We start from the raw sequence: 23,869 nt of genomic DNA on the forward strand, positions 1-23,869 counted from the left end.
ATGTAGTTGCATTAGCTTATGAAACCTTGTATATTGTAGAAGTATTACAATATTGTTTTAGTGCATAGTCAATAAAATGATACAGTTTATAATCTGGTTCTGCTGTATAACAGTAATTGTGATCTGCAGGCCTGGTGCACACAAGCCAGACTTAACTCTGAAGTTTACATTTTAAACTTGACATTAGCAGGACATTCTAAATATTCACGCATGCATTTTGAAATGATGACTGTTTTTGATGCAAACTATTTACTATTTTAAGTATTGTAATAAATCCCCATTTAATCGTTACTCTACAGAAAAATAGAGTTTGCTTTTAGTTGAGATAAACAATTTAAATATACAAAGACCAATAATGAGTGTATCTGTTAATGTTAAACCTTGATTGGTTTAAATGTATTTCAATAAATAAATATGTGCAGAGAAAGAAAGAAAAACTAAAGAAACAAAAAATGAAATATACTGTGATTCCTCTTCCTTTATAATTTATTACTATTGCTGCTTAAATAACATCTATGTTTATACTTATACTTATATACTTATGTTACAAGAATATATGGGGGATATTTGATTTTGCTTTATGAAATTGAATGGATTTGTGCATTTCTTGATTGGAACAAATAGAAATTAAATCACTATTAATTGTTGATGTTGTAAAGCACTTTGATTTTAAAAAAGAGCTCCATATAAAACAATTATTGATGTTATTATAAGCTATTATTATCATGGAGAATACACAGCTCTTTCTTTCTGAATTGACTTGACTTCAGTATAATTTTGTTTTGAAAGTGCGGACAGGAAATGACGCTATTGGTTCTGTCCTGCATGTAGCGACCGCTCCAGGCTCAGATACCAATGATCAGCAGCAGTTGATCGGACACTAGAGAGTGAGTGAGTCCTGGAGGGAAGGAGGAGATGCGCCTCAGGAAGAGGAGGAGGAGATGTTTCTGCAGGAGAATCCTGAGACTTAGCGATAAGAATTAAAGGTGTCGCAGGGAATGTTTTTAGTGACAGCTTCAAGTTTAGAAAGTGGACGTGTTGTTCAGAGCTGGAGTTAAAACGCGCAGGATGAGACCAGGAGGAGAGGAACTAGACTCGGACATCACGTTAGTGTTTGCGTGATTGACAGTTTTCCACCATGGAGGAGAAGTTCAACAGACTCATCTTCATCCCCATCGCAGCGGTGCTCTTCTTAATGATCGGCTACCAATATGTGTGCCCTGCAGACAGCAACACCTGCTTCTTCAGCAGTGAGGAGCCGGGGCTTGTCGAGCGATACTCCGGCTCAGGGTTCCACTTAGTTTACACGGAGCCGGACGCGGACGAGGAGGAGCTCCAGTCCAAGATCACGGCCAGGTTTAACTTCACGGATCGGGAGCTGGACCGACACGCCGACTTCAACATCCGCGGAGATGATGTGATGGTGTTCCTGCACATCCAGAAGACCGGCGGCACCACCTTTGGGCGCCACCTGGTGAAGAACATCCAGCTGGAGCAGCCGTGCGACTGCATGCCCGGCCAGAGGAAGTGCACCTGTCACCGGCCGGGCAAAGCCGAGTCGTGGCTCTTCTCCCGGTTCTCCACGGGCTGGAGCTGCGGGCTGCACGCGGACTGGACCGAGCTGACGAGCTGCGTGCCGGTGGTGATGAACAAGAGGGACAAGAAGAGTAAGATCAAGAGGTGAGGTGTGACCCCAAACTCTCCATGAATGCATGAACTTAGACAAGTCAGTCATTGTGTCTGTTCCAGTTACTTAATCATTAATGTGCTCACTTGCTCACTCATTCACTTATTTACTTCATCCAGGGGCGTTACTAAATTGCCTAAAGACCCAAACTGAGAGGGGCCCCTGATAGCCACTGATAAACACAAAAATGTTTTTTTTAATTTCATTTTAATTCAACATGATAACACATAACAATAATATGTTAGCACAAATGACAGCAAATCCTTTCAAAATAAACAAAATAATAACCTTTCAATGTTCAGTTGGATGAGGACAAGGACGTGCACTTATGCCCTTTTGAATATACATTTTTATCCCCTTTAAATTATATAATTTCTTATTTTGCCTATGGGTACAATTCCCACTTACATGTGAGTGGTATTTTTTGAGAGACTGCAGTGTTTTTTTTCCCACAGTTATTTTGTCGAACCTTGCTGAGTGTTAATTATTAAACATCTGAGTAGTATATATCAATAAATATCAGTAAATATCAAACAAGGGAAATATGAAACAAGATTTGGCATAGGATGAAGTTCTTTATTTCGAACATGAGGGAAAAAGAAACAGCTGCAAAACAGACAAAGAAAAAAAGGAAAAACACATTGTACCATGTTATCATCTATCTAAACTGTTGTTTTAAAACATCTATTTACACATATTTATTGTTCTACTTGTTTGTTGCTCCATACATTAATCTCTCTTCGTTGTGATAAAATTAAGTTTTTATCTAGTTTATTGTTAAATCCCTTTTTTTAATTTGACTTATTTTCCTAATGATCCCTTTCCTAACTGTACTTTAGCGTATATACCAATTAAATATTTTGTTTTATTTAACAAATTCATTTACAAGTACATACACATTGAATATGGATGGATGGATTAAAGGTCCTGTGAGTGAGAATTAGTGACATCTAATGGTGAAGCTGCAGATTGTGCTCTGCTCGTGTCAGTGAACTACAGTGGCCTTCACACACCATAAAGGATGTTGTTCTACTTTGTTTGCATAATAAGCTTCTGCTTCAAAAATGCTTTTTGCTATTTTTATTTTATAGCGAAAAATGTTACACGCTGGACTGAGAATAGAATATTTATGTAATCAAGCAATCATAATTCATGAAAGGCATTATAACCAGTGTTTAATACGCTAAAGAAAACAATGATGTGACGTAAATGAGACGTTAAACAAAAATAAAGTAGAAACGATGATGAAATCTACTCGACACTTTCCTCAACGAATAAAAACCAGATGAAAATGTTACAGTGGGACAAACTGGAAAAAGTCACTAAATTTTAAACTGAAACAAAACCACCACTACTGCTGATTTTGGATTTTAAATACAAAATACCAATTGACATGCTGAAGATAATAAGTCCAAGAGTCATGTTTCACTTTCCTCAAATTGAAACAAACATACAACAAAAAGAAAATGTGTCCGTCCATCCATCGCTTATCCGAGGTCGGGTCACTCCATCCAGCTCTTCCAGGGGAATCCTGAGGCGTTCCCAGGCCAGGCGAGAGACATAAGCCCCTTTTCCACCTATGGTCCCAGCTTGCCTCGCCTCGCCTCGGCACGGTTTAGGTTGGTTTTCCACTACAAAAATAGTACCTACTCAACATGGATGGAGTCATCACTGTAACTGAATCAGAAGAATCAGTTAATTAAAATATTTGTTCAGTACTTCCTCCATGACTGCAGCACAGCTTTCTGGACTGAAATACAGTGGCAGGGTTTGTGATGCCACTCGCCGGTCACGGTCAGCAGTGCTGTCGCCAAATACACCAGACTCCTCTGTTAAATATTGAGATTTTAGACTATTTCCCTGGTAATTGTTGGGGATTAACCCATGTTTTTAGGATTGTTAAGTATTTTTAACTGATCCACAGTTCGGCACTGTTCGGCTTGATTCTTGTGTCTTCCTGTGACAGTACTCTGACCAATCAGTGGCCGGCAGTCTGGCAATGTCACGCATAGTAACGCAGCTCGCTTGGAACCTCGCCAGAGCAGGTACTAAAAAAAGGACCTAGTACCAGGCACTATAGTGGAAACGCAACTTAACCGTGCCGTGCCAAGGCGAGGCAAGGCGAGGCGAGGCGGTGGAATCACACCAATAGTCTCTGGGCCTCCTCCCGGTGGGACGTGTCCAGAACACCTCACCTAAACTGGTATTTTAGTCATAAGACCCACACCCACATTCTCACAAAGCAGATAAAAGAATGCATTTACAAGTGAATGCAGTGAATCAAACATTAATCCATTCACTGTCTCAGTCTAATGATGAAGGTGAAAGTGACAAATAAACAAAGGATAAGCTCGATGAACATGCAAAAAAAAAAAAAAAACATTTAGCAAAATAACCTGCAGAATGAATGGGTGACATTTTCAGAAATAAATGGAGAGAAAAAGTGTGAAACCTTTGCTTTATCCCTTCAGTTATACTTCGTTATGAATCAGATATCTTCAGGTTTTTGAAATGTTTGGACAAAGAGAAACAACCTTGGACATTGTTCACAGATATCTCACATACTGCTCAATAAATACTCATGAACAGTATCATTATGAGGACACTTGCGCGTGTGTGTGTGTGTGTGTTCTGAATGGCATGTAGCACAGTGTGTAGAGCTGTTAAAGCTGTGGTGTTAACATGCACACCACATGGCATTTCGGTTTCCTGTAATTACAGAACCAGCGGAGCTGAGCTTAAGGGAGTAAATCACTTAAGAAGGGCAGGGTTGGTCTGAGGTGTGCAGCCCGAGTGTTGAAGCCAATTTGCTTTGCAGTTGGTCCAAAGAACAAATCTCCATATGTTACCTAGAGTGTTAAAGGGGGTTGACGTGGACTGAGTGCCTTCAAGAATCCTTCCAGTCCATTAACAGCTCTCAGACTTAATTTAACGCTCCTAAATAGTTTTGAAAAGGTGCCTCAGAGGCATGTCAGCATGGTGAGTGCATCAACAACGCTCCAGTCAACACTTGTCAACTCAGTACAATAGTGAGTGCAAAGAAAGCACTCATTAACGCTGCGAACTTGCTGTCTTCAAGGCTGACTACAGACATGAGCGGTCTTCATTTCCAAAACTTGTGTGCAACCAATGTGGGCTATGCATTGAATTTCCTACTATAGGAGAGTCATGTTTTCAATCTCAGAGCTAATGAGAGCTGTATGAACTCCTGGAGGTGTTTACTGAGAGGGATTTGTCTGTGGCTGACCACAGCACCAGACGATTCTGATATAATATGGTGCTGCACAGAACAATCTTGAAAAGTGCTCGCTGATAATGTGATACTTCATTGATCTGTGCAGTGAAACCTTCTTTCTGCCAGAGGAAGTTCAGGGTTCTCTCTGCTCCTGAGCAGCTATTATGGTTTCTGGGTCTTGCTCAAGGACGTATATGTTTCTGCTCTCATTATTATTTCATCCAAACCCTCATAGAAGTGATCATTCTGATTTGTCTGGTTATTGTTTTGTTGAATTTGGTACTGACAACACAGCCTTAAACACAGGGGCTCACTCTATGAGGGGGAAAACACTACAAACTGATTTTAGCCACAAAAGAATCAGCAAATAAACTCTTCCTATTCTTTATTCTAAGATATCCATCCACCCAGCAGTAAACCAGCATCTCTTGTGTCCCTGTGAGCTAAAAACACTGATTTTCTCTATGGAGTTTGGTTCAGGAGTGGGAGCAGTTAACAAACTTTAGGACAGGCTGTTAAGAGGTGAGATGAAGTGGCAAACATATTGTTAAAACGTCATAGACTATAGCTGGTGGAAAGTTTATTGGGTTGTGATTATGTGTCAGTATCTCACTTTACCAAACTTTATAAATTGTTATTAATTTACAAAAAAACTGTGAAGTGTCTATATAATATATATACTGTATACAATAGAGGATGGTATGAAATTGGAGTCAAATGCCTGAATGAGTCATTCTACCTGTGAGTCATAACTCGTTCACCCAGCAAGAAAATCTGCCCCATGAAGTTTTCACTTCCTAAGGAAAAGTCCTGTTTGATTTTCAGCCCATAAACTAAAACTAAAAACTTCCCACTGCACTTATCGACCAGGAGTTGCATCAAGTTCAAGCTGCCGAACGAAGACTTTGCCGTTTATTCTGCTCTCGATGAGTTGCCACAGGGTTTCATGTTGCTTGTTTAGCTGACCTGAAAGACTCTTCAGGCAGTGCAGCTCCACCACAATGGAGCTGTGACACACAGCCATGTTATACTTAAATTTAATACTCAATCGCCCTGCTTTGGTACATTTGTTTGGATTTCAGCCTTGATCCCACTATATGCAGCACAATTTCATCTCAAGTTGGCCGGACCAGTAAAATAATAGCATAATAACCTATAAACAACAAGAAATGCATATTTTCCCCTTTGTTTTACATTCCACGAAGTATCTTTTCACAAATTGTACTATAAACAACCTGAAATGTCTATATTATGCCTAAGTTTACCATTTACAACTGAAAAATATAGTATTTGAACCCTCTTGTTCGCCGCTTCTGGCCCGCAGGCCTTACTTTTGACACCCCTGATATAGTGTATAGTGTATTTGCGACACACACACACACAAACACATACATTTATAATCCTCATTGCTTTTTATCTGTTCCTGAAGGTGGGACATTATCTTCTAATGTCCCAAACCCATTTCACGTACTTCATGTCGCATTCAGAAGAGTGGATCTTAGGTTCACTGCCAAAGATAATCCAACTTAGTCATTGCATGGTGGTACTGAAGGATGACTCGTCTTCCTAGAGTTACATATAGCAAAGGGAGCACTGAGAGTCACGGATAAAGACACCATGGGAGTTTGTGACGCCCCCACACTTACCTTAAGGCTACATCCAGCAGGATGTGACGTAGTTTGCAGAGACTTATCTCAGCTCTCAAACTCTATAACTGGTTTATTTTGCTTGTCCTTTATCAGTCCTGCAGGGGGACATTCCTTATCTGCATTTATCCCATCCTCTATTAGAAACCTTCCTAAAATTAGGAGCAGTGGGGGTTTGCTCAGGAGTAATCAGCCCTCTTGTTGACCTGGTGGGGACTCAAACAGGCAACCCTACGGTTACAAGACAAGTCCCCTTTCCACTTGGCCACAACTTAATTATCATACTTTGCAGACAAACCTCCAGTTAGACACTGCACATGCTTCCCACAGCCCAAGCCTTTCTCGTCCGGTTGGTGGAGTGCTCTTCTTCTGGTCAGAAGAGACAATGGAGGAGACGGTAACCATGGAAACTTGCTTGAGGTTATGTCTGCTGGTACCTCGGTGGTCAAAGAAGACAAGGAGGCACAAATGATTTCCTGGTGAGAAATCACTGGAAGGTGAGATGGAGTGTGGACCCTTGTTAAAGTATAAAAGGACATGTGAAAATGCAGACCTGACTTGGCCCCAAAGAAACTCCAGCACATAAAAGATGAAATCAAGTTAGTCTGAATACAGCTGCATTATCTTGTATTTAGCCAGCCGTCCTTATGCCTGACACTTTCCCTTCAAACACTGAGTAATATGTGTCCAGTTCGTGTAGTTTTTGATTGGCACGCCACTGGTCAGTGGCTCCTGCAGGGCTTTTTCGCGGCATGGGGTTACAGCATTCACATCGCAGCGGGCTACAAAATTGCTTTAAGGCCAGCCGTCAAACCTGCTTCAATTGCTGATGCGTGCTGTTCGCCCTTGAATGCTGGCTTCACACTGTGCAGTCAGAGGGTGTAACGTTGTTACTGCCCTCATTATTTCAGATTAGAGCAAAAGATGCAGGCCGGCTGAAACGTGTTACAGCCCGGGTCCAATTAGAGCAGTCCATTCTGGACACAGCTGAGGTGGTTCTAGCTATTAATTCAACAATTATGCTCTGTTATGATGGTAATTGCATAATAGGGTTGTAAATATGGCAAAATATGCGGGAGGGTGATTGTAATTTGATTCAAAATTTTGATTAAAAAAAGATATTCATTAAAAAACAGTCCTTCTGAGATATTTGGGATCTGTAGCTGTTTCCTCTCGGTAGGTTTTTGACATTGCTAGAAACAGGGAGTGAGTTTAAAATCCTATGCAGAGATTCCATATTATTAAGAAAGTGTGTTCAGTCTGACGCAGGTTGCTTTGTATCTGTAACGTCAGGCTCTAAGCTTTACACGCCAACGTTTTTCAAGCTGCTGACATCTTCATATTGTTATTAAAACTCAACGTGGCAACCCTGCTGATTTTCAAAAAAACGTTACCCTTGGTGGCCAGAAATCAAAGGAACTGCCCCCTCTGGATCTGTGATGCCTTAAAATGAGACTGTAAATAACGCACTCTTACTAATTGCAATGAAATGCCTAGTATATGCAGTAAATGTACAACCTTGCTTAATTTAATACACCCAGGCCATTTTTGTAGTCCTTGTTCTGGTGTGTTTGTTAAATGTTAGCAGATTTCTTGCATTGTTTTTTTTTTAATCACCATTTGTATATATATATATATATATATATATATATACAAATATACCATATATAATCCAACTTTATTTATAAAGCACAACAGCTGAAAAAAGTACAGAACTGTACATCAGAGGTAATTAAAACAAATCAAATAAATAAAATACTGTAGAAAATATAAAAACAACACAAATAAACAAATCATACAATAAAACTATATATAAACAAAGATAAAAACCAATCAAACATATCACAAGTACATAAGGATAACAATGACATACATTAAATTAAACACATAATACTTTTCACTGTGTATTTAAACTTGTATTTAATATTTTAATTTAGGTTTTTGGACGATTGAATAATAGTAACAGACTGAACCACAGGATCCTGTATCTGTGGTTTGATGGTAGCAGATTATATTCAGGATTTAAAACATGGTTATGTTGTCGGCCGGTCTGTTGTTGTTATGGACGGCTGATTCACAGAGGTTCTCCAAAGGTTGACCATAAACTAACACAACAAGAGGAGGATAAGATAAAATGTAAAGTTAGTGAATTGTAATGCTTTAGGAGACGGTTTGCATTTGACTCTTGCTTTGATTCGTCACTCCTGGTGGGTGGAACCGTGTATGTACAGTACCTGACACCGGGGTTTTATTTTTAGCAAAGAGTGAATGTACGGCTCCTTTGGGAGATCCTGTGCTGCAGCCTTATTTTCTGACATACTGTGGGCTGATAAAACAGAGAAAACTCCTCAGGTGGCATTTACTTTTAGATTTGTGTGAATAGTTCGCTGTAACGCGGATTTACTGGTAGCTGTAAGGCGGTGGAGCTGCATTTTCTGCTGATGAGGCGTCGACGTTCGACGTATTCGTGCTACACTTGATGCTCAAGGTACAACATGTCTTCATTCCATCTTTTGCGTGATGTGGCATACGGTAATTCATATAAAATTTCATAAAGCACATGAACGGTCTAACAAAGTGGTTCGCAAACCTTTTTACACCACCTGAGAAAAGGTCTCGAAGTAACTCAGCTGTCGCCAACGTTAAAATACAGGCCGAGCAAAAAACAGCTACAGACTTTTCACAATAAGATAATTTGCTCTCTCATCATCCTCCTCTTCCTCATATATACTTCAGACAACTGGTATAGTGAAATTACATTAAGATGGCACGAGAGATAAGGTGACTCTAATCATTATTGTTTAATTTATTATTACTATTTTGTCAATGAAAGTGTGAGTGAATGAATGGATGAATGGCTGAATGCTAAAACACTGTAGTGTATAGCAGGTTTAAGTGGTCGTCAAGACTAGAAAAGTGCTATCTATATAAACACCACTTACCATTCTGATTTTCCTCCAAGTACTACTAGAGGCACACATACCACGGTTTGAGAATGGATTATTTTGACCTTTATAAATGAGCTTTTCATCAGTTTTGCTTTAAAACCTAAAACTTCTGTATGCCGCTTTGTAATCCGACTAAATTTGTTCCGTAAAGTAAAGTTCGGAGTCAAATTCCTCCTCTAAATCTGTACTCCTCATCAATAGCCACCACTGTACAGATTTTCAACAGTAAATGGGTTCATTGTCTGCTTGCTTTGGCCTCGTATTGTGCATGCAGCCCTAAATGTAACACTGAATGTGCATGACCCAAATACAGACACACGAGAAAAGAGTAAGGTGGCTTCCTGGATTACTGGTACAGGCGTGTGCAGTGAACACAGGGTGTTCAAATAGACTTTAGCCACCGAGCCAACAGACATCTTCACCAGGATCTATCAATTAAGTCTTTTTTGTTTCACTTGACGTGCTGGAAAAAGTAAAAATAATAAAACAGAAAAAAAACACAACTAAATGAATCTAAAGAGACAAACGCACAAAGTTGGACTGGACCTACAGGAAGTAGAACAAGCACCAAACTCGTCACTAAAACTGGGAGTAATCATCATTTAAAGCTCCAAACAACTGAAATACAAGTATTGTCACAGATGCATGCGGTATATTTAATTTTAAACCACAGACAGACAGTGTGAGTCTGATAATGAACTGATAGTTATTATGAATGCACAGTTCTGTCGGCACTGGAGGATGTTGCTCTTTTTTTATTTTTACTCCTTTTCTTAACACTTATGCAGCTGGTGAGATTTTGTGGGAGGGGAAATGATCAAATATTCTTTTAATGATATAACAAGGTGGTTAATGCACATACACTTTCAGTTTGTGAGGAGATAATATAAGGAATAATGATAAATATGATATTATGACATGGTCCCAAAGACAATTTCACACATTCTTTAGAGAAAAACAAGATTTTCTTTTAATTATCTGATCCTTCTGAGGAAAACACTTAATAAAACGAGTAGCAATTTGATTACTGAGCCTCAGCAGGTTCCATCGCAGTTCTAGAAAATCTAAAAACACATTTGTCACCTTTTGGACAAACGGTTCAGGAAGGTCTAAGAAATTAATGTATTTAAACAGCGTTGTTCCTGTTAAATCACTGCCCTCCTCTCATGACAGTGAGTCATCGTCTCGTATTCTTGCGAGAAATGGGAGATTTTCAGAGCATCTTTGTAATCTCCACAGTCCTTAGAGGGATTAGGGGCAGTGGAAGACAGGTTTCATTATACAACAGTGGAGGAAGGGTGCGATTAATCCAAGAAGTCCAGATTTAAACCAAAACCTGTCGACTGTAGTGAAGAGTCAAGTTTTTTTTTACCCCACGCAAAACAGTATATGTGTCAGTTTTTGGTGAAACAGGAGTAAGACTGTGTTATAGACACATCATTATGTGCTTTGTGGGTTCTATTTTATTTTTAGGAAGTGTAATTGTATGAGAACTAGAAAAAGAAAAATCTAATTCAACTCCAGGTTGTTATTGACAAAGAATATATTATTATTATTATATTCTACAGCCAGATTGAAAATAAAATCTTATTTCCTGTGATTCTATACAGGTAATAATTATAGGAAAGATGAAAGCACGGGGCTTTCAAAGAAAACACACATCACAGTTTGAAGTAGCCTTCACATATTGCTAAATTGTGGATTGCTTTAAAAAAATTAAAAAATAAAATAAATGCCTCAGTGCTTTGTATGGGTCGTGTGGGTTGATTTGACCTTTGCAGAGCACAGGCTCGCATTTATCCTTTCCATATCTACACGGACCGAGAGGACCAACGCCGACACTTCACAAAGCTGCGAAGATTAAGATGTCAAGCAAAGGTTAAGGGCTAAGATGCTAAAGCTACTAAAGCTTGCACATGCCAGGTTGTGGCATGTGCTGCATGGATCTCTCCCTTCGCGCTCGCACTTTGCCGTGGGTGTGTTTGGAAAAAACAAATTAAGTCCAGGAACTCAGCGAATTGAAGTGCAAGCCAAAATCGTTATAAATAGAGATAGACGATTCCTTTCTGCCGGGGGAAGATTTTGCATTCAAAAATGATACCTCACTTTGTTTTGAACCCCTGTGAACTCTGTGCATAATTGTATTTTTAAACATTATGTCAACGACAGCTTCTCACGTATAGTCTGTCGCCTAGTTATCAGTGAAACCGCGTCTTCACGCCTTTTACTTGCCTGGACACTCCGTCTTCCCTCGTCTCCACGCCAGCCTCCCTAGGGCTCTTCCTTTATTCGCCCCAAAATAGCATCTCATATATGTGACCAGTGAAGTTCACTGTGCGGCACTGGACTCCTCACTTTTAATCATGTACGTGTGTACATGATTTATTGTTCGTGTTACATGCTGATATGTAGAAGTGGGCTATGATTTGGATGGAGGAGGCCCTATTGGATGCAATGTGTGTGTATGTGCTTGCTTGTTGGATAGGGAAACCCACTGTGTGCAGATGGAGACTGGGATCATTTTGCCTGTAATTGACCAGCAAAGATTAAATTAGTACAAGAGGAAGAACTCGGCGAGGGAAAATGGACCCCACTTGACTCCAGACTGATGTGATGAGACTTCGCTCAGTTGTTTGATAACTTTGCTTTTAGCACACAGAGCTGCCGTGCTGGTGGATCTCAACTCTCCTCTTCCTAATTTGTGACCTTCTGTCGTGTTTTATAACTCTGTGACTCCCCCACAGTGAGCCATTGAGCCAGAGTGAAGATTGTTTAAGCTGAAAATCTCTCTGTGTCTGAAGTATTATGTGAGGAAGAAGAGGATGATGAGAGAGCAAATTAGCTTATTGGGAATAAATCTGCCCGTAGCTGATGTTGCTCGGCCTATTTACACCATTGCATTTTAACGTTGGTGATAATGGTGTTAATTTGAGAGCTCAACATTTTCCCAGGTGGTATAAAACATTTGAGAACTAGTGACCTATGTCATTATACTAATTATGCCTCCTGAACACAGCGCTGCAGGTGATAATCTGCAAAAATGACTTAGTATTTTCTACAGCATTAAATAATTAAGACTAAATGAGCTAAACTGTCAAAAACCATGTGCAAACAACCCCACAACTTTTATCACCCACAACTAAACCAATTTTATCAAGTTTAAAAACAAAACTCCAAATTAATTATAAATAAATATACAATACATTATCATCATTCACCAGAATGAGGACAGATATGTGATGTGAAGTCGTGCTTTTGATAAATGCACGTCTGATTTTCACTGAGAGTTCAGTTGTTCGACAAAAAAAACACATTTCTATTCTTGTATTAGTACTTTAATGTTCTCATTTCATTACTCGTATACTATTCCTCTTTGTGTCTGTCACTTGTCTACCTCTGACCCCTTTTTCGGCGATAACAAATCATTTCCCCAGGGTTTGATCAATAAAGTCTAATCTAATCTTTAGTTTTAACATTTTTATTTGAAAAAACAACAAAAACAACAACAACAACAACAAAGACAATTAGATTTTTTGGGAGAAGAAATTAATCTGTCCAAAAGAGCTGGAGCAGAGAGAGCGAGGTGATTGTCGGAAGAGTTTTCGGCACTTATTGGATGGTGATTCCCTCTTGGAGGCAGCGGTTAACGGATCCCTTGTGGGCACAAAGAACACCTTTGAAATGGATTTGCTCCAACTGTGGCAGTTATCAACACCCTGACTTCAGTGTGAAATCAATGTGCAATTCTGTGCTTGTTTTCAACGGTTGCTTCGCGGCTGATAGGAAAGTCCTGAAGTGCGGTGAATCTTCATTCAGACTGTTTCCATGCACACTTAGGTTGAGCGTCTCGAGTCCAGAGGTGTGAAATGAGTCTCCTCATCAGCTCAACAAATGCCTTATGCTCTATTATTTCTGAGTATTAGATTGAGATTGGCACAGAGTGGCCAGGCCAGATTGTGTCTGAAAATATGCATTTTAACTGTGTGGTTTTAATTGTAACCACAATTATTCTTTTTCTAATCAAGTGTAAATTAGAGCTGAAACGATTAATCGATGAATCGATTATTAATCAATTACTAAATCAAGCTTTTTTCATGATTAAAACAAGATTTCTGATTGTTTAAGCTTCTTAAATATGAATATTTTCTTCATTTCTTTGATCTGGATAACAAATGAATCTTTAAAAGTCAATCATTTGGTTTGTGGACAAAACAAGACATTTGAGAACATCATCATTTCCAGGTTTGACGAACACCGATCAACATTTTTTATGGTTTTCTGATATTTTATGGACCAAACGATTAATCGAGAAAATAATCGACAGATTAATCGATTATGAAAATAATCGTTAGTTGCAGCTTTAGTGTAAATACACCGTCTGATATTCAATTCAGCATCAGAAACACCTAAGAGCAACGTGATGTGCCTTCATTTTTCATAACGCTGGATAAATGAGATTGTTGTCGATCCAGGTGCTTTTGTTTTTTTTTTGTGCGGCCGGCTTCAGCGGCACAAATAGTTTCCATCAGGCTTTTTATCATGAGACTGACAATGTCCTTGATGCTGGTGAGTGAATTAACAAGGCAGATATTGATCGTCAGCTGTGAGTTTCCTCTGTAGCTTTTTGATGGTGATTTAGAGAGTGTGAGAGAGAGGAAAAGAGTTGGAAAGAGCCTGATCAATAGTGTTTGCAGGTTTGCTGTGTGGAAAAAAAAAAGGCATCAGATTGATCAGTAGCAAAGTGGGACAAGCTGATTTAACTCTGCCTTCAAGAACGACCTTCCACGATCTCACACGCACACTTTGCATGCTATTATATGACGGTCACTTTAGATCGTGTATATTTGCTCAAATCTGCCAGAGAACATGAGATTTGGATGGATCGATCAGCTATATGAGAACCCACTTTGTCCTTCATGAACCCGGAAGATCCGAAAGACGTCTAGCTCACACACAAAGAGCCGCGGCACAGTCGTGGAATAAATAATATTGTGCTAGTGTTGTGTTTTCAACTTCCTGTCTCCCATCGGAACAAGCCAATTCTAGAATTGGAGATTTGTTTAAAAGAAATGTTCACACATCTAACTTTCTTTGATGCAAGTGCCTTGGAAGGTAGAAATAAATAATAGATGAAGAATAAATCTTTCACACAGTATCATAAGGATTTTTGTCAATAGTTCCTTCAAACATTTCAAAAAACATCAATGCTGGTCTTAAATAGATAACGCCCTACACACTCTGCCGGCATCAGTGGGTGTGACCCTGTTTTCACCCACTCATACAAAACTAAACTAAATCAATTTAAAAAAAATATGCATTCATTCCACAGCCAATTAAATAAAACTGCTGTAATCCATCATTTAGCAACTGTGGATTGCATGTATCTTAAATGTACCCTTTAAATAAAACACTGAATCTCATTTTTGTTCAAATTTGTAGATTTGTATAACAGGCAGTCCAGGCAATAAGTCAGACAACTGGCAGTTGGCAGAGTTTGATCACTTCCATAAAACAGCGAAAAAAGCAATGGATATTTCAGCTCCTGAATGCAACACTTAACGGCTTTAACGTCTTAATTTAAGCACCAGACTTTTATTGTGATATCTAAGCGTTCTCCATATTACATGTGGAAAGGTTCAGCAGAAATATGTTGCAATACTGCATGTCTGAAATAATGGCATGCAGTATTGCAACATAAAAGTACCGTTTAGTTTTAGTCATATTTTAGTCATCTGAGATGTTTTGGTTTTAGTCTATTTTGTGTCCACTAAATCGTACTATATTTCAGTCCTGAAATTGAAATACATGTATATGTATATATATATATATATGTATATATTAGATATATATATATATATATATATGAATTATTATATTGTGGTGCTGAACAAGAGCAGTGTGCAGGATATGTTGTTCCTTAAAATGTTAATTGGATAAATTAACATCTGGCACAAATGACCTGTTGGGCCTGTTGCCACAGAGAACTACAAATGCTGCACTCACATGCAAACAATGGGGGCATCAACTGAAATGCTACTGCATTGTGGAATTGTTGCTTTGCTTTGCTCGTTTGTCTCCAGGTGGCAACGCAAGCGGCGGCAAATTAAATCAGATTATGCAAGTTTCAAACTAGAGGCTATTAAATGAAAGTGCATTTAAGTTTTTAAATTCAAACACTACAAACGAGATACAGTACAAGAAACATAGTAAACTGCACTTTCACATACATTTTATGCTTTCAATTTTAACCTGTAATGAAGGCACATTTGATTAAAGGTTTTAATCCAAACGACAAAGACACAAAGAAACAATGTTGATTGCATGCAAAACTCCAGTGTGGAACCTCTATTGCCCCTTGTGGACATCAACGTTATTATAGTTAATGAAATGATGAAAACGAAAATTGAAAAAAACATTTTCTTTAACTGAAAAAAACCAACAAACTCAAAAACTAGAGTTTATAAAAAGTGATAACTTACTGAAACTGAATTATGTGTTTACAAAACTAACTAAAAGTAACTCAAATTGTAGTGAAAATGTGCTTAGTTTTTGTCTTTGTAAATTAAGTTCATACATAATCCTTTTGGGTTCATATGAAGTGTATTATTTGTTTCACTGCCAGCAATTTTGAAAGGTTGTACTTGAGACATGATGACATGCTTTTAATTTGTTGACAATGTGGGACATAAAGGTATGCAAGTGAACATAACATGTATTATTAGTAGTAAATAGTATGTTAATAGTAGTTAATTGGGTTGAGTTGGTTCTTCTAAGTGAATCAATCAAACCTCTAGTCTATTATTGTGTTTATTTTTTTTATTTTAATTTTGAGCTTTCTTAGACTCCTGGCTCAAAAGCAATGTGATGTGTCTGATGAGGGTTATTTATTATTATAATTTATGTTGTTATGTTTATGTGTGTCTAGTCTGTTGGCTATATTTATTTTACCTGGCACACTAACTGCATCCAGCCTCAGCACTATGACGCACATTTTGCACTTCAGGCTACTTTCTTGTAGACCGTTATATTTGATTCAGGGATGGTTGTTTATCTGTCCTAATTAAACTTTTAAAGTGGCATCTTTTTGAATCTTGCACCTGGCAAATACTGTACTTACTCATTTTAAAAACAAAAAGTGAAACCTAAATAACAAATAAGGTGACACTTTAGAACACATTGGCTCTTACTACCTTTATAAGGTGGTAGTATCACAAGAATAGGAAAAGGAGGCGACTTTAGATTAGGGAACATGTGTTGGTTAATAAGTGTGCAACTACTAGTGAATTAGTAGTGATCAAGATGTCACTTTAGTAAGGGGAACAAAGACTTAATTTAGAGTAATTTGGACGCTATTAACACTTGTAGTTTTGTGTTTTGTTATGTAAGAACAGACCATATTCATTAGGTGTTATTAAGGGAGAATAACTATTCTTGTGACACTACTAAGCAAAGCATATTGAGATCGTAATTCATATACAACAACTTCCTTACTTACTACTGATAAGCAATAATTCTGAGGTTATTGAGGGAAAACTCTTAGTTAATGGCTTACTGGTTGTATAATAAGGTAATGATGACTAATTAAGAGCCAATATGTTACTAATTTGCATGCTAATAAGCAACTAATTAATGGTGAATATCAAAGAGTGTTACCAAAAATAAAACTATATACAGTAGGCTGCTTTTTCATGATACAGTTCTAGCACTACTGTAAAAAGATTAATTATGAAAATATGGCTGAATGGGTTGTGATTCGGCTCCTGGTTGCCGGCTGTAAAATATTGAGATTGTAGATGTTTTTTTTGCTATATGTTGGAGATTAACGTATGTTTTCAGGCTTTTTAAGTCTTTTATAATCTACAGCTTGGCATTGTTTGATTCTTGAGTTCATGACGCACGTCAGTCTGTTGACGCTCAGCTCGCTCGGAACCTCAGGTACTAAAACAGCACCAGGTACCAGGTACTATCCCTTATGGAAAAGCATAAAAAAAAAGACGAGCTGTGAACTGTATATTTGAAGTTTCCCTGAAACCATGAACACTGTTACACAACGGAAAGTTTGCTGTATCCTGGTTTAATGCAGCTTAAAGTGTTTTTCCTCCTATAGTTGCATGGCGACGGCTGCGGCCATTCATCACTCTCCTGTCACACAGCACTGAGGAGATCAGTCACATAGAAAAAAAAAACCCTCACCAATTCATCCAGTGAGTAATTATTGTTGACCTTCATGATCTGACCCCGCCTCTGTCCCTGACATGAGCAAGAGGAGCGCTTTGACATTTGCTGCCTTTCGTCAATGAAAGTGCCCGACGCAGTGAGGTGGGGTTGCATGGACGCTTATCGATCTGCCTGTCTCATGTGCAGCGGCACAGACAGATGATAGGCACAAGAGGAGGAAAAGGGAGAGCTGTTTTCCAGGAAGTACAACAAAGGCCGCTTTTTGCGAGGCCACTTGTGTGTGACCATCAATCTTGTGCTGTCTGTAAAAACCCCGGCAAAGATGGCAGAGTAATTCACTTAGCTTCCACTGTGGATGGCCATTATCTCCGGGTGGTGTGCCTCTCTGCCATGATATCATCATGCCACTCACTTAAGCATACATCACAGCTGATTGATATCTGCCGTCTGGCAATAATTGCTCAATTGTGGACCTTTTAAGGCTGTTTGCCCGTGCTCGCTTTCCTCACTAACACGACTCCCACCTCAATTAATCAAATTTCTCAGTTGAGCCGTGAACCCAAAGCAGTCGTGCAGATGCTCTCAGTGTAAAAGCTCCCGTTTAACAGGATTTACGCTTTTAACAGTGTATAGATTTAGAGTGGGGGGATTTAAAGTGTGCCAGCATGTCAGACTACACAGGAGAAAATCATACCATTTTATTTTGTGACAAAAAAGCTTAACTTAAATATTTGTTGAATGACACTAATGAGCATATGTGTCTACATTGCAGCATTCTATCATATATATATATATATATATATATATATATATATATATATGTATATATGTATTTTTTTTTTAAATGACAAATGTCATCATTCAGCATTTATCTCAGAACAAAACTGCATATATGAATATATTATGCTTTTTTTGGAGTGTTTAACTCATATCACAAGATGGAGGATTGGATATGTGTCGCCCAGCAACAAAAGTGTCTCAAAATTACTCTTGAATTATTTTCCTTCATAAGAAAAAGTGGAGAATTCGGCCTCACAAATCAACCTGCTCTGTGTGTCTTTGAGTTGAGGACAAGAATTCTTTGTTGGGGTTTTGAAACCGTCCATCACAGCTTTTCAGTGTCTTTGTAATTATTCCAAGTGTTTTTCCTTGAGCTAAAAAATGAAATGTGCAATCAGTGACCAGGTACTGTGGAGTATATTTTACATGGAAACAGCAGTCAGTGAAAAAGATTAACTAGGTAAGAGCACAAAGCAGACAGGAACAAGAGGACTAACTCTGAAAAATGAAAATTCACTAAAGATTCCATTTCCACCTGATTTACATGTGTTTGCTATAGAAAGGTGGTCTGTGGTTTCTTCTTCATTTATTCCAGAAACCACAGAGTCAATGAACTATGGGGGCCTCAAGCTGAAGGTACGCGGGGTGGCCCCCCACATTGAACTTTTGAACCTTTCCAGTCGGGCTGCACGATTAAGCATTTTAATCACGTATTTTGAATGAATAGTTAGGAAAGATTTGTTTTTTATTTGTCTTTAACCTCCACTGGTTCTTGTGCTTCCATAGATCAAGTGAGTGGGCTTCCTCCACACACACACACACACCTATACCACACTTTTTTTTATATTATATTGTATTATACATATATTGTAATATAATACAGGATAAAAACCATCAAAGCAAGAAAAAAATAGCTTAGTTTGATAATTGCAGACTGTCAATTTGTATCTGCGGCCTGATGGAGAGTCTGATACATGTAGTGAACAGGCGGCATCTTTCAAAATGGAACCAGCCATCCTGTTTAAGAGTCTGAGATTCTGGGTTAAGAGACCACTTCACAATTTGATTGAGCGTTTTTTTTTAGTGTTCCTTCGATGTGAAAAGAGGACAGTTTTCTCATACAGTATAGACGCTGATTCCTCTTTTTATACACAGAAAAAAAAAAAAAAAAAATCAGTATTGATCAAAATCTGAGATTTTATTTTTTTGGCCACATCACCCAACCCTTCTTCCCAAACCAAATTCAGTCTGCTGCTATCTCCGCACGAAATGTCATGTAAACGCTGCTGTTCACCACACACTAACAGGTAGCTCATGAAAGGAAAAGCAGCCAGAGAAAGCGAAGGCACCAAGTATAAAAAAAACTGGGCTTTCACGCATCAAGGGTTAAAAAGAGAAGCTTCTGCACTGCGGTAAAATGTCCTTGAATTGAAATTCTTTTAGCTGTTGACTGAGAGTTAACCGTGGCCGCAGGAGTGAAAGAAACAAAATGTTCTGCTTTTTATGTAGGGCTTTATATTTAGTTTTCTCTGTGAAACTGTAGGTCATGGTGATCTCTGCTCACAAGATGAAACTTTTCAATTTCCTTTTTACTGATGTTGTTTTCCTTCTGAAGAAAAACATATTTCGAAAACGGCTGAAATTCCGCCACCCCCGACTCCTTCAGTCACCTCGCCGTGATTCCGGTCATCACCGAGCTCAATAGAGAGGAGCGGAGGGCTGTGTTTGTCAGCTGAAAGGGTTTCTGTGTGGCAGATCAGAGCGATCCAGACACATGAAAGGTGCTGGAGATGGAAAAAAACCAAACAAACAAACAAATAAACGTATTATCAGACGAAGGCGGGAGCAAAAACAAAAATGATTTCCCATCTGCAGGATGTTAAATGCTGTACAAGATTGGTTTGCATTGCTTTCTCTGTCATTACACTAACTTCCACCGATGCACTCAATGATGTTTTTCATTCAACACTAATCACACTTTCATTGCACTCAATCAACGCCCAGTGCTGTGTCCTTTTTTTCCCCTGGATCAAACTTCTGGAACTGCAGCAGGATATGACAAATGTAATGTGTACTTTTACTCATCCTTTTCCACTGTGCTGTTCCCAAACTACCTTCATTACCTGCACACACAAGTTCTATCTAAAAAAAGTGCTATTTTTTATGCAGGGACGCACTTTTTAATGATGACAAACCATTGTGACATATAATTCATTATAAACTATTTGTACAGCTGTTTCTGGAACCCCTAATATTTTTATCTGAATGGGAAAATGTGACATTTCCAGAAGATACTGTGTATGGTTGATAAATGTATCAGAACTTCATGTAAGCACCTTTGCAGTACATTTTTATTCCTAAACTTGTTTTAAAATATTTAAACATATTTGCCCTACAGGGATTTATTGGTAATATTTTTATGTACAATGTTATTAAAAACAAGTCTAGACAATGTTATTGGCTGTGATTGGAATAAAAATCTATTTAGAATTAAACAAGGACCAACGCTTCGGTGTTTACAGACGTGAACAGCTGAGAAATATCCAAGTTGGTAGTCGGCTGTGCGCTCATATGAACTTCCTTGGAAATGATCTGGAGATTTGACTAAGCAGCTGTTCTGGAGAATTTCCACAGGGACTTTAGCGAAACATTTACCTTCTCGCATAGCAGCTGACGTCTCGCAAAAGGCCAAACGGGGGGGAAAAAATAAGAGTGTCGGAAAGGGTCGTTTTTCACCTTGGAAAATGCACTAGTGTGAAATGAGACGATAAAGCTTCAGTCAGCAGACAGTGAGCTTTGGCATGAAGAAATAAAGGAGTATCACTGACGTGAGCAGCCACTGCAGCTGAGATGTGAGCGCATGAGTTTTTGTAGAATCGTATTCCTGCGCTGAAAGATTTGACTGATGGTTTGTGTTTGTTGGGGGTGAAAAATTTGCAAGTTTAGTTTTTTTTCCTGCAGCATTTTCAACTGTGACTTAATTTCCTATGTGTTGTTTTGCTCCTCCTGTACCGGTATAAAGGTCTAGTGCAGGGGTGTCAAACTCAAATGACCTGGGGGCTAATTTAGTCAAGCGGGGGCCGACATAGAGGAAAAAAGGTGGAAAAAACAACTATTTAGTATTTGGTGGGCAATATAAGATATTCATTATGATATTAGACACAATTGCAAAGTAAAAGTGCTTGTTTTGATATAAAATGATTCACAATAAAAACATATTTATGATGCAGAAAAACGGAGAATTAAATTGAAAATTTAGCAAATAATGACGAGGATAATTTTGATTAAAACAGCTTAAATATATGTATTTCATGTTGAGTGTAATACATTTAATAAAGCAATGATTACAATGGAATGTCTTATTACTATTATAAAAATATTGCCAGCAAATACATTTAGTCTTATATTCTGTCTTTATTCCATCACCTCGCACACTATGGAGTCACTTTATTTTAAAGTGACTCCATATTGTGCACAAAAAAAAAAGAAAATAACTTAATGAATCTTTTTATTATGTCTCCTGCAGGAATTTCTACTACATCACCATGCTGCGTGACCCTGTGTCTCGTTACCTCAGTGAGTGGAAGCACGTGCAGCGCGGGGCCACCTGGAAAACAGCCCTCCACATGTGCGACGGCCGCCCGCCCACTCAGGACGAGCTGCCCGCCTGTTACAACGGCGAGGACTGGACGGGCGTGCCCCTGGCAGACTTCATGAACTGTCCCTCCAACCTCGCCAACAACCGGCAGGTCCGCATGCTGGCCGACCTCAGCCTGGTAGGCTGCTACAACATGTCCTCAATGAGCGAGCTGGATCGAGGCCACATGCTGCTCGCCAGCGCCAAGGCCAACCTGCGCAACATGGCGTTCTACGGCCTGACGGAGTTCCAGCGCAAGACGCAGTACCTGTTCGAGCGGACGTTTGGCCTGCGCTTCATCCGCGCCTTTACGCAGATCAACAGCACCCGTGCGGCCAGTGTGGGAATCAGCGAGAAGGTGCGGTGGCGCATAGAGGGGCTGAACGCCCTCGACATGGAGCTGTATGAGTACGCCAAGGAGCTCTTCCTGCGGCGCTACCAGTACAGCCGGCAGAAGCAGCACCAGGAGGAGCGGCTGAGGAGGAGGCAGGAGAGGCAGCACAGGCAGCAGCTGCACAGGACCTATCTGTCTGAGCTGTGGAGACTTGGAGGAGGAGGCAAGGAGGAAGATGAGGAGGAGGAGGAGGAGGAGAAGGTGCTGGCGAATGTAGCCACTACAGAGGACTACAGCAGCCAGGTGGTGCGGTGGTGAGAAGAACCTGGACGCACTGACTGACTCATTCTGCTTTACTCGCCTCCCTCCATCTCCCCATGTCTCGCCTCTGCTGTCAATCTGCCAAAACCTCCTGCTCTCATAGCCTCTGAATGCTTAGTCTGACTGCCGAATGGTGTCTTAATATTTACGATGGGTGTATTTGTCATGGCAACATAAACATTTTTGAGTGTTTTCTGTTTCTTATGGTTCATTTTGGCTCTGCAGTTGTGAAATGTGTTGATTTATTTATTAGCGAGAGCTTTGAAAGTTCTCAAAGCAGTGTAAACGTTTCTTGAACTTCATTGAAAAATACAATGGGGGGGGGGGGGAAGTATTTTAGAATATTTTCAAAATGGAAAATAACTGGAAGGATCTTCAGTGTCATGTTTGTTTAGCGCCGTGTCAAGCAGTGAAATCTTGTAGTTACTCTGTGGTGTTTGGCTTCATGAGGATATCAAAACACAAACTTGGCAATGGTCTGCAGAATTGATTGAGCTGCAGTGTACCGACACAGTCAAGGCAATTTCTCGCAGGAAATGTGTTCAATAAAACCATGCAGCATCCAGTGATGTCAATGTGTCTCTGACGGACTCTCTGTTACGCAGGTGTAAAGGCACATGTTCTTGCTTTGCTTTCTTGCGTCCTTTTTCTCAGCATGCTCTCACCATAAAGATCTGAAATCGCCGTCATACCACACACCATGTGAGCTTCTTCGTCAACCGCACACGCAAACAGACATGCTGACTCAAACGGAGGCTCCTTCCTGGAGGAGAAGACAGCTGTAGCCCTGTAAGACAGGCTGTCGGAGCCAGTTTTCCGCGCTCTTACGTCACAGACACACTGGAACATGTAGAAAATGGGATATTGATCACAGGCTCTTCAGCCCAAAAGTGATCATTTAAACTTCAATTGACTGTGACAATAGTGACAAAAACCTAAATTTCCATTTGCACCACAGAAACCTAAATTTCCATTTGCACCACAGGTAAGGAAAAAGCAATTTCAACACATTTCCGCAGACGTGGTGTTTTTGTAATGAGCTCTAACATGTTGTTAAAGAGAAAGGGAATGATGACAGAATCATTAAGAATCAGGAAAATTCA

At 39.3% G+C, this 23,869-nt stretch overlaps 1 protein-coding gene across 1 annotated transcript; it reads left to right on the forward strand.

The window, feature by feature from the left end:
- The first annotated feature begins 854 nt into the window (after positions 1–854).
- Positions 855–23,830, forward strand: LOC131476502 (heparan-sulfate 6-O-sulfotransferase 3-B-like). The gene is made up of 2 exons (XM_058654762.1): positions 855–1,680; positions 22,001–23,830. The coding sequence occupies exons 1-2, from the start codon at positions 1,139–1,141 to the stop codon at positions 22,761–22,763; spliced, it is 1,305 nt and encodes a 434-aa protein (XP_058510745.1). The 5' UTR covers positions 855–1,138; the 3' UTR covers positions 22,764–23,830.
- The last annotated feature ends 39 nt before the right edge of the window (positions 23,831–23,869 follow it).

This window comes from Solea solea, chromosome 2, assembly GCF_958295425.1.
Source record: "Solea solea chromosome 2, fSolSol10.1, whole genome shotgun sequence".
NCBI classification, from domain to species: domain Eukaryota; kingdom Metazoa; phylum Chordata; class Actinopteri; order Pleuronectiformes; family Soleidae; genus Solea; species Solea solea.

Excerpts from the sequence above, each read along its gene's own strand:
- LOC131476502 (XM_058654762.1), top strand. The coding sequence starts at position 1,139 with ATGGAGGAGAAGTTCAACAGACTCATCTTCATCCCCATCGCAGCGGTG. Across the intron at positions 1,681-22,000 it reads AAGAAGAGTAAGATCAAGAG|GAATTTCTACTACATCACCA; the intron begins GTGAGGTGTGAC and ends TGTCTCCTGCAG.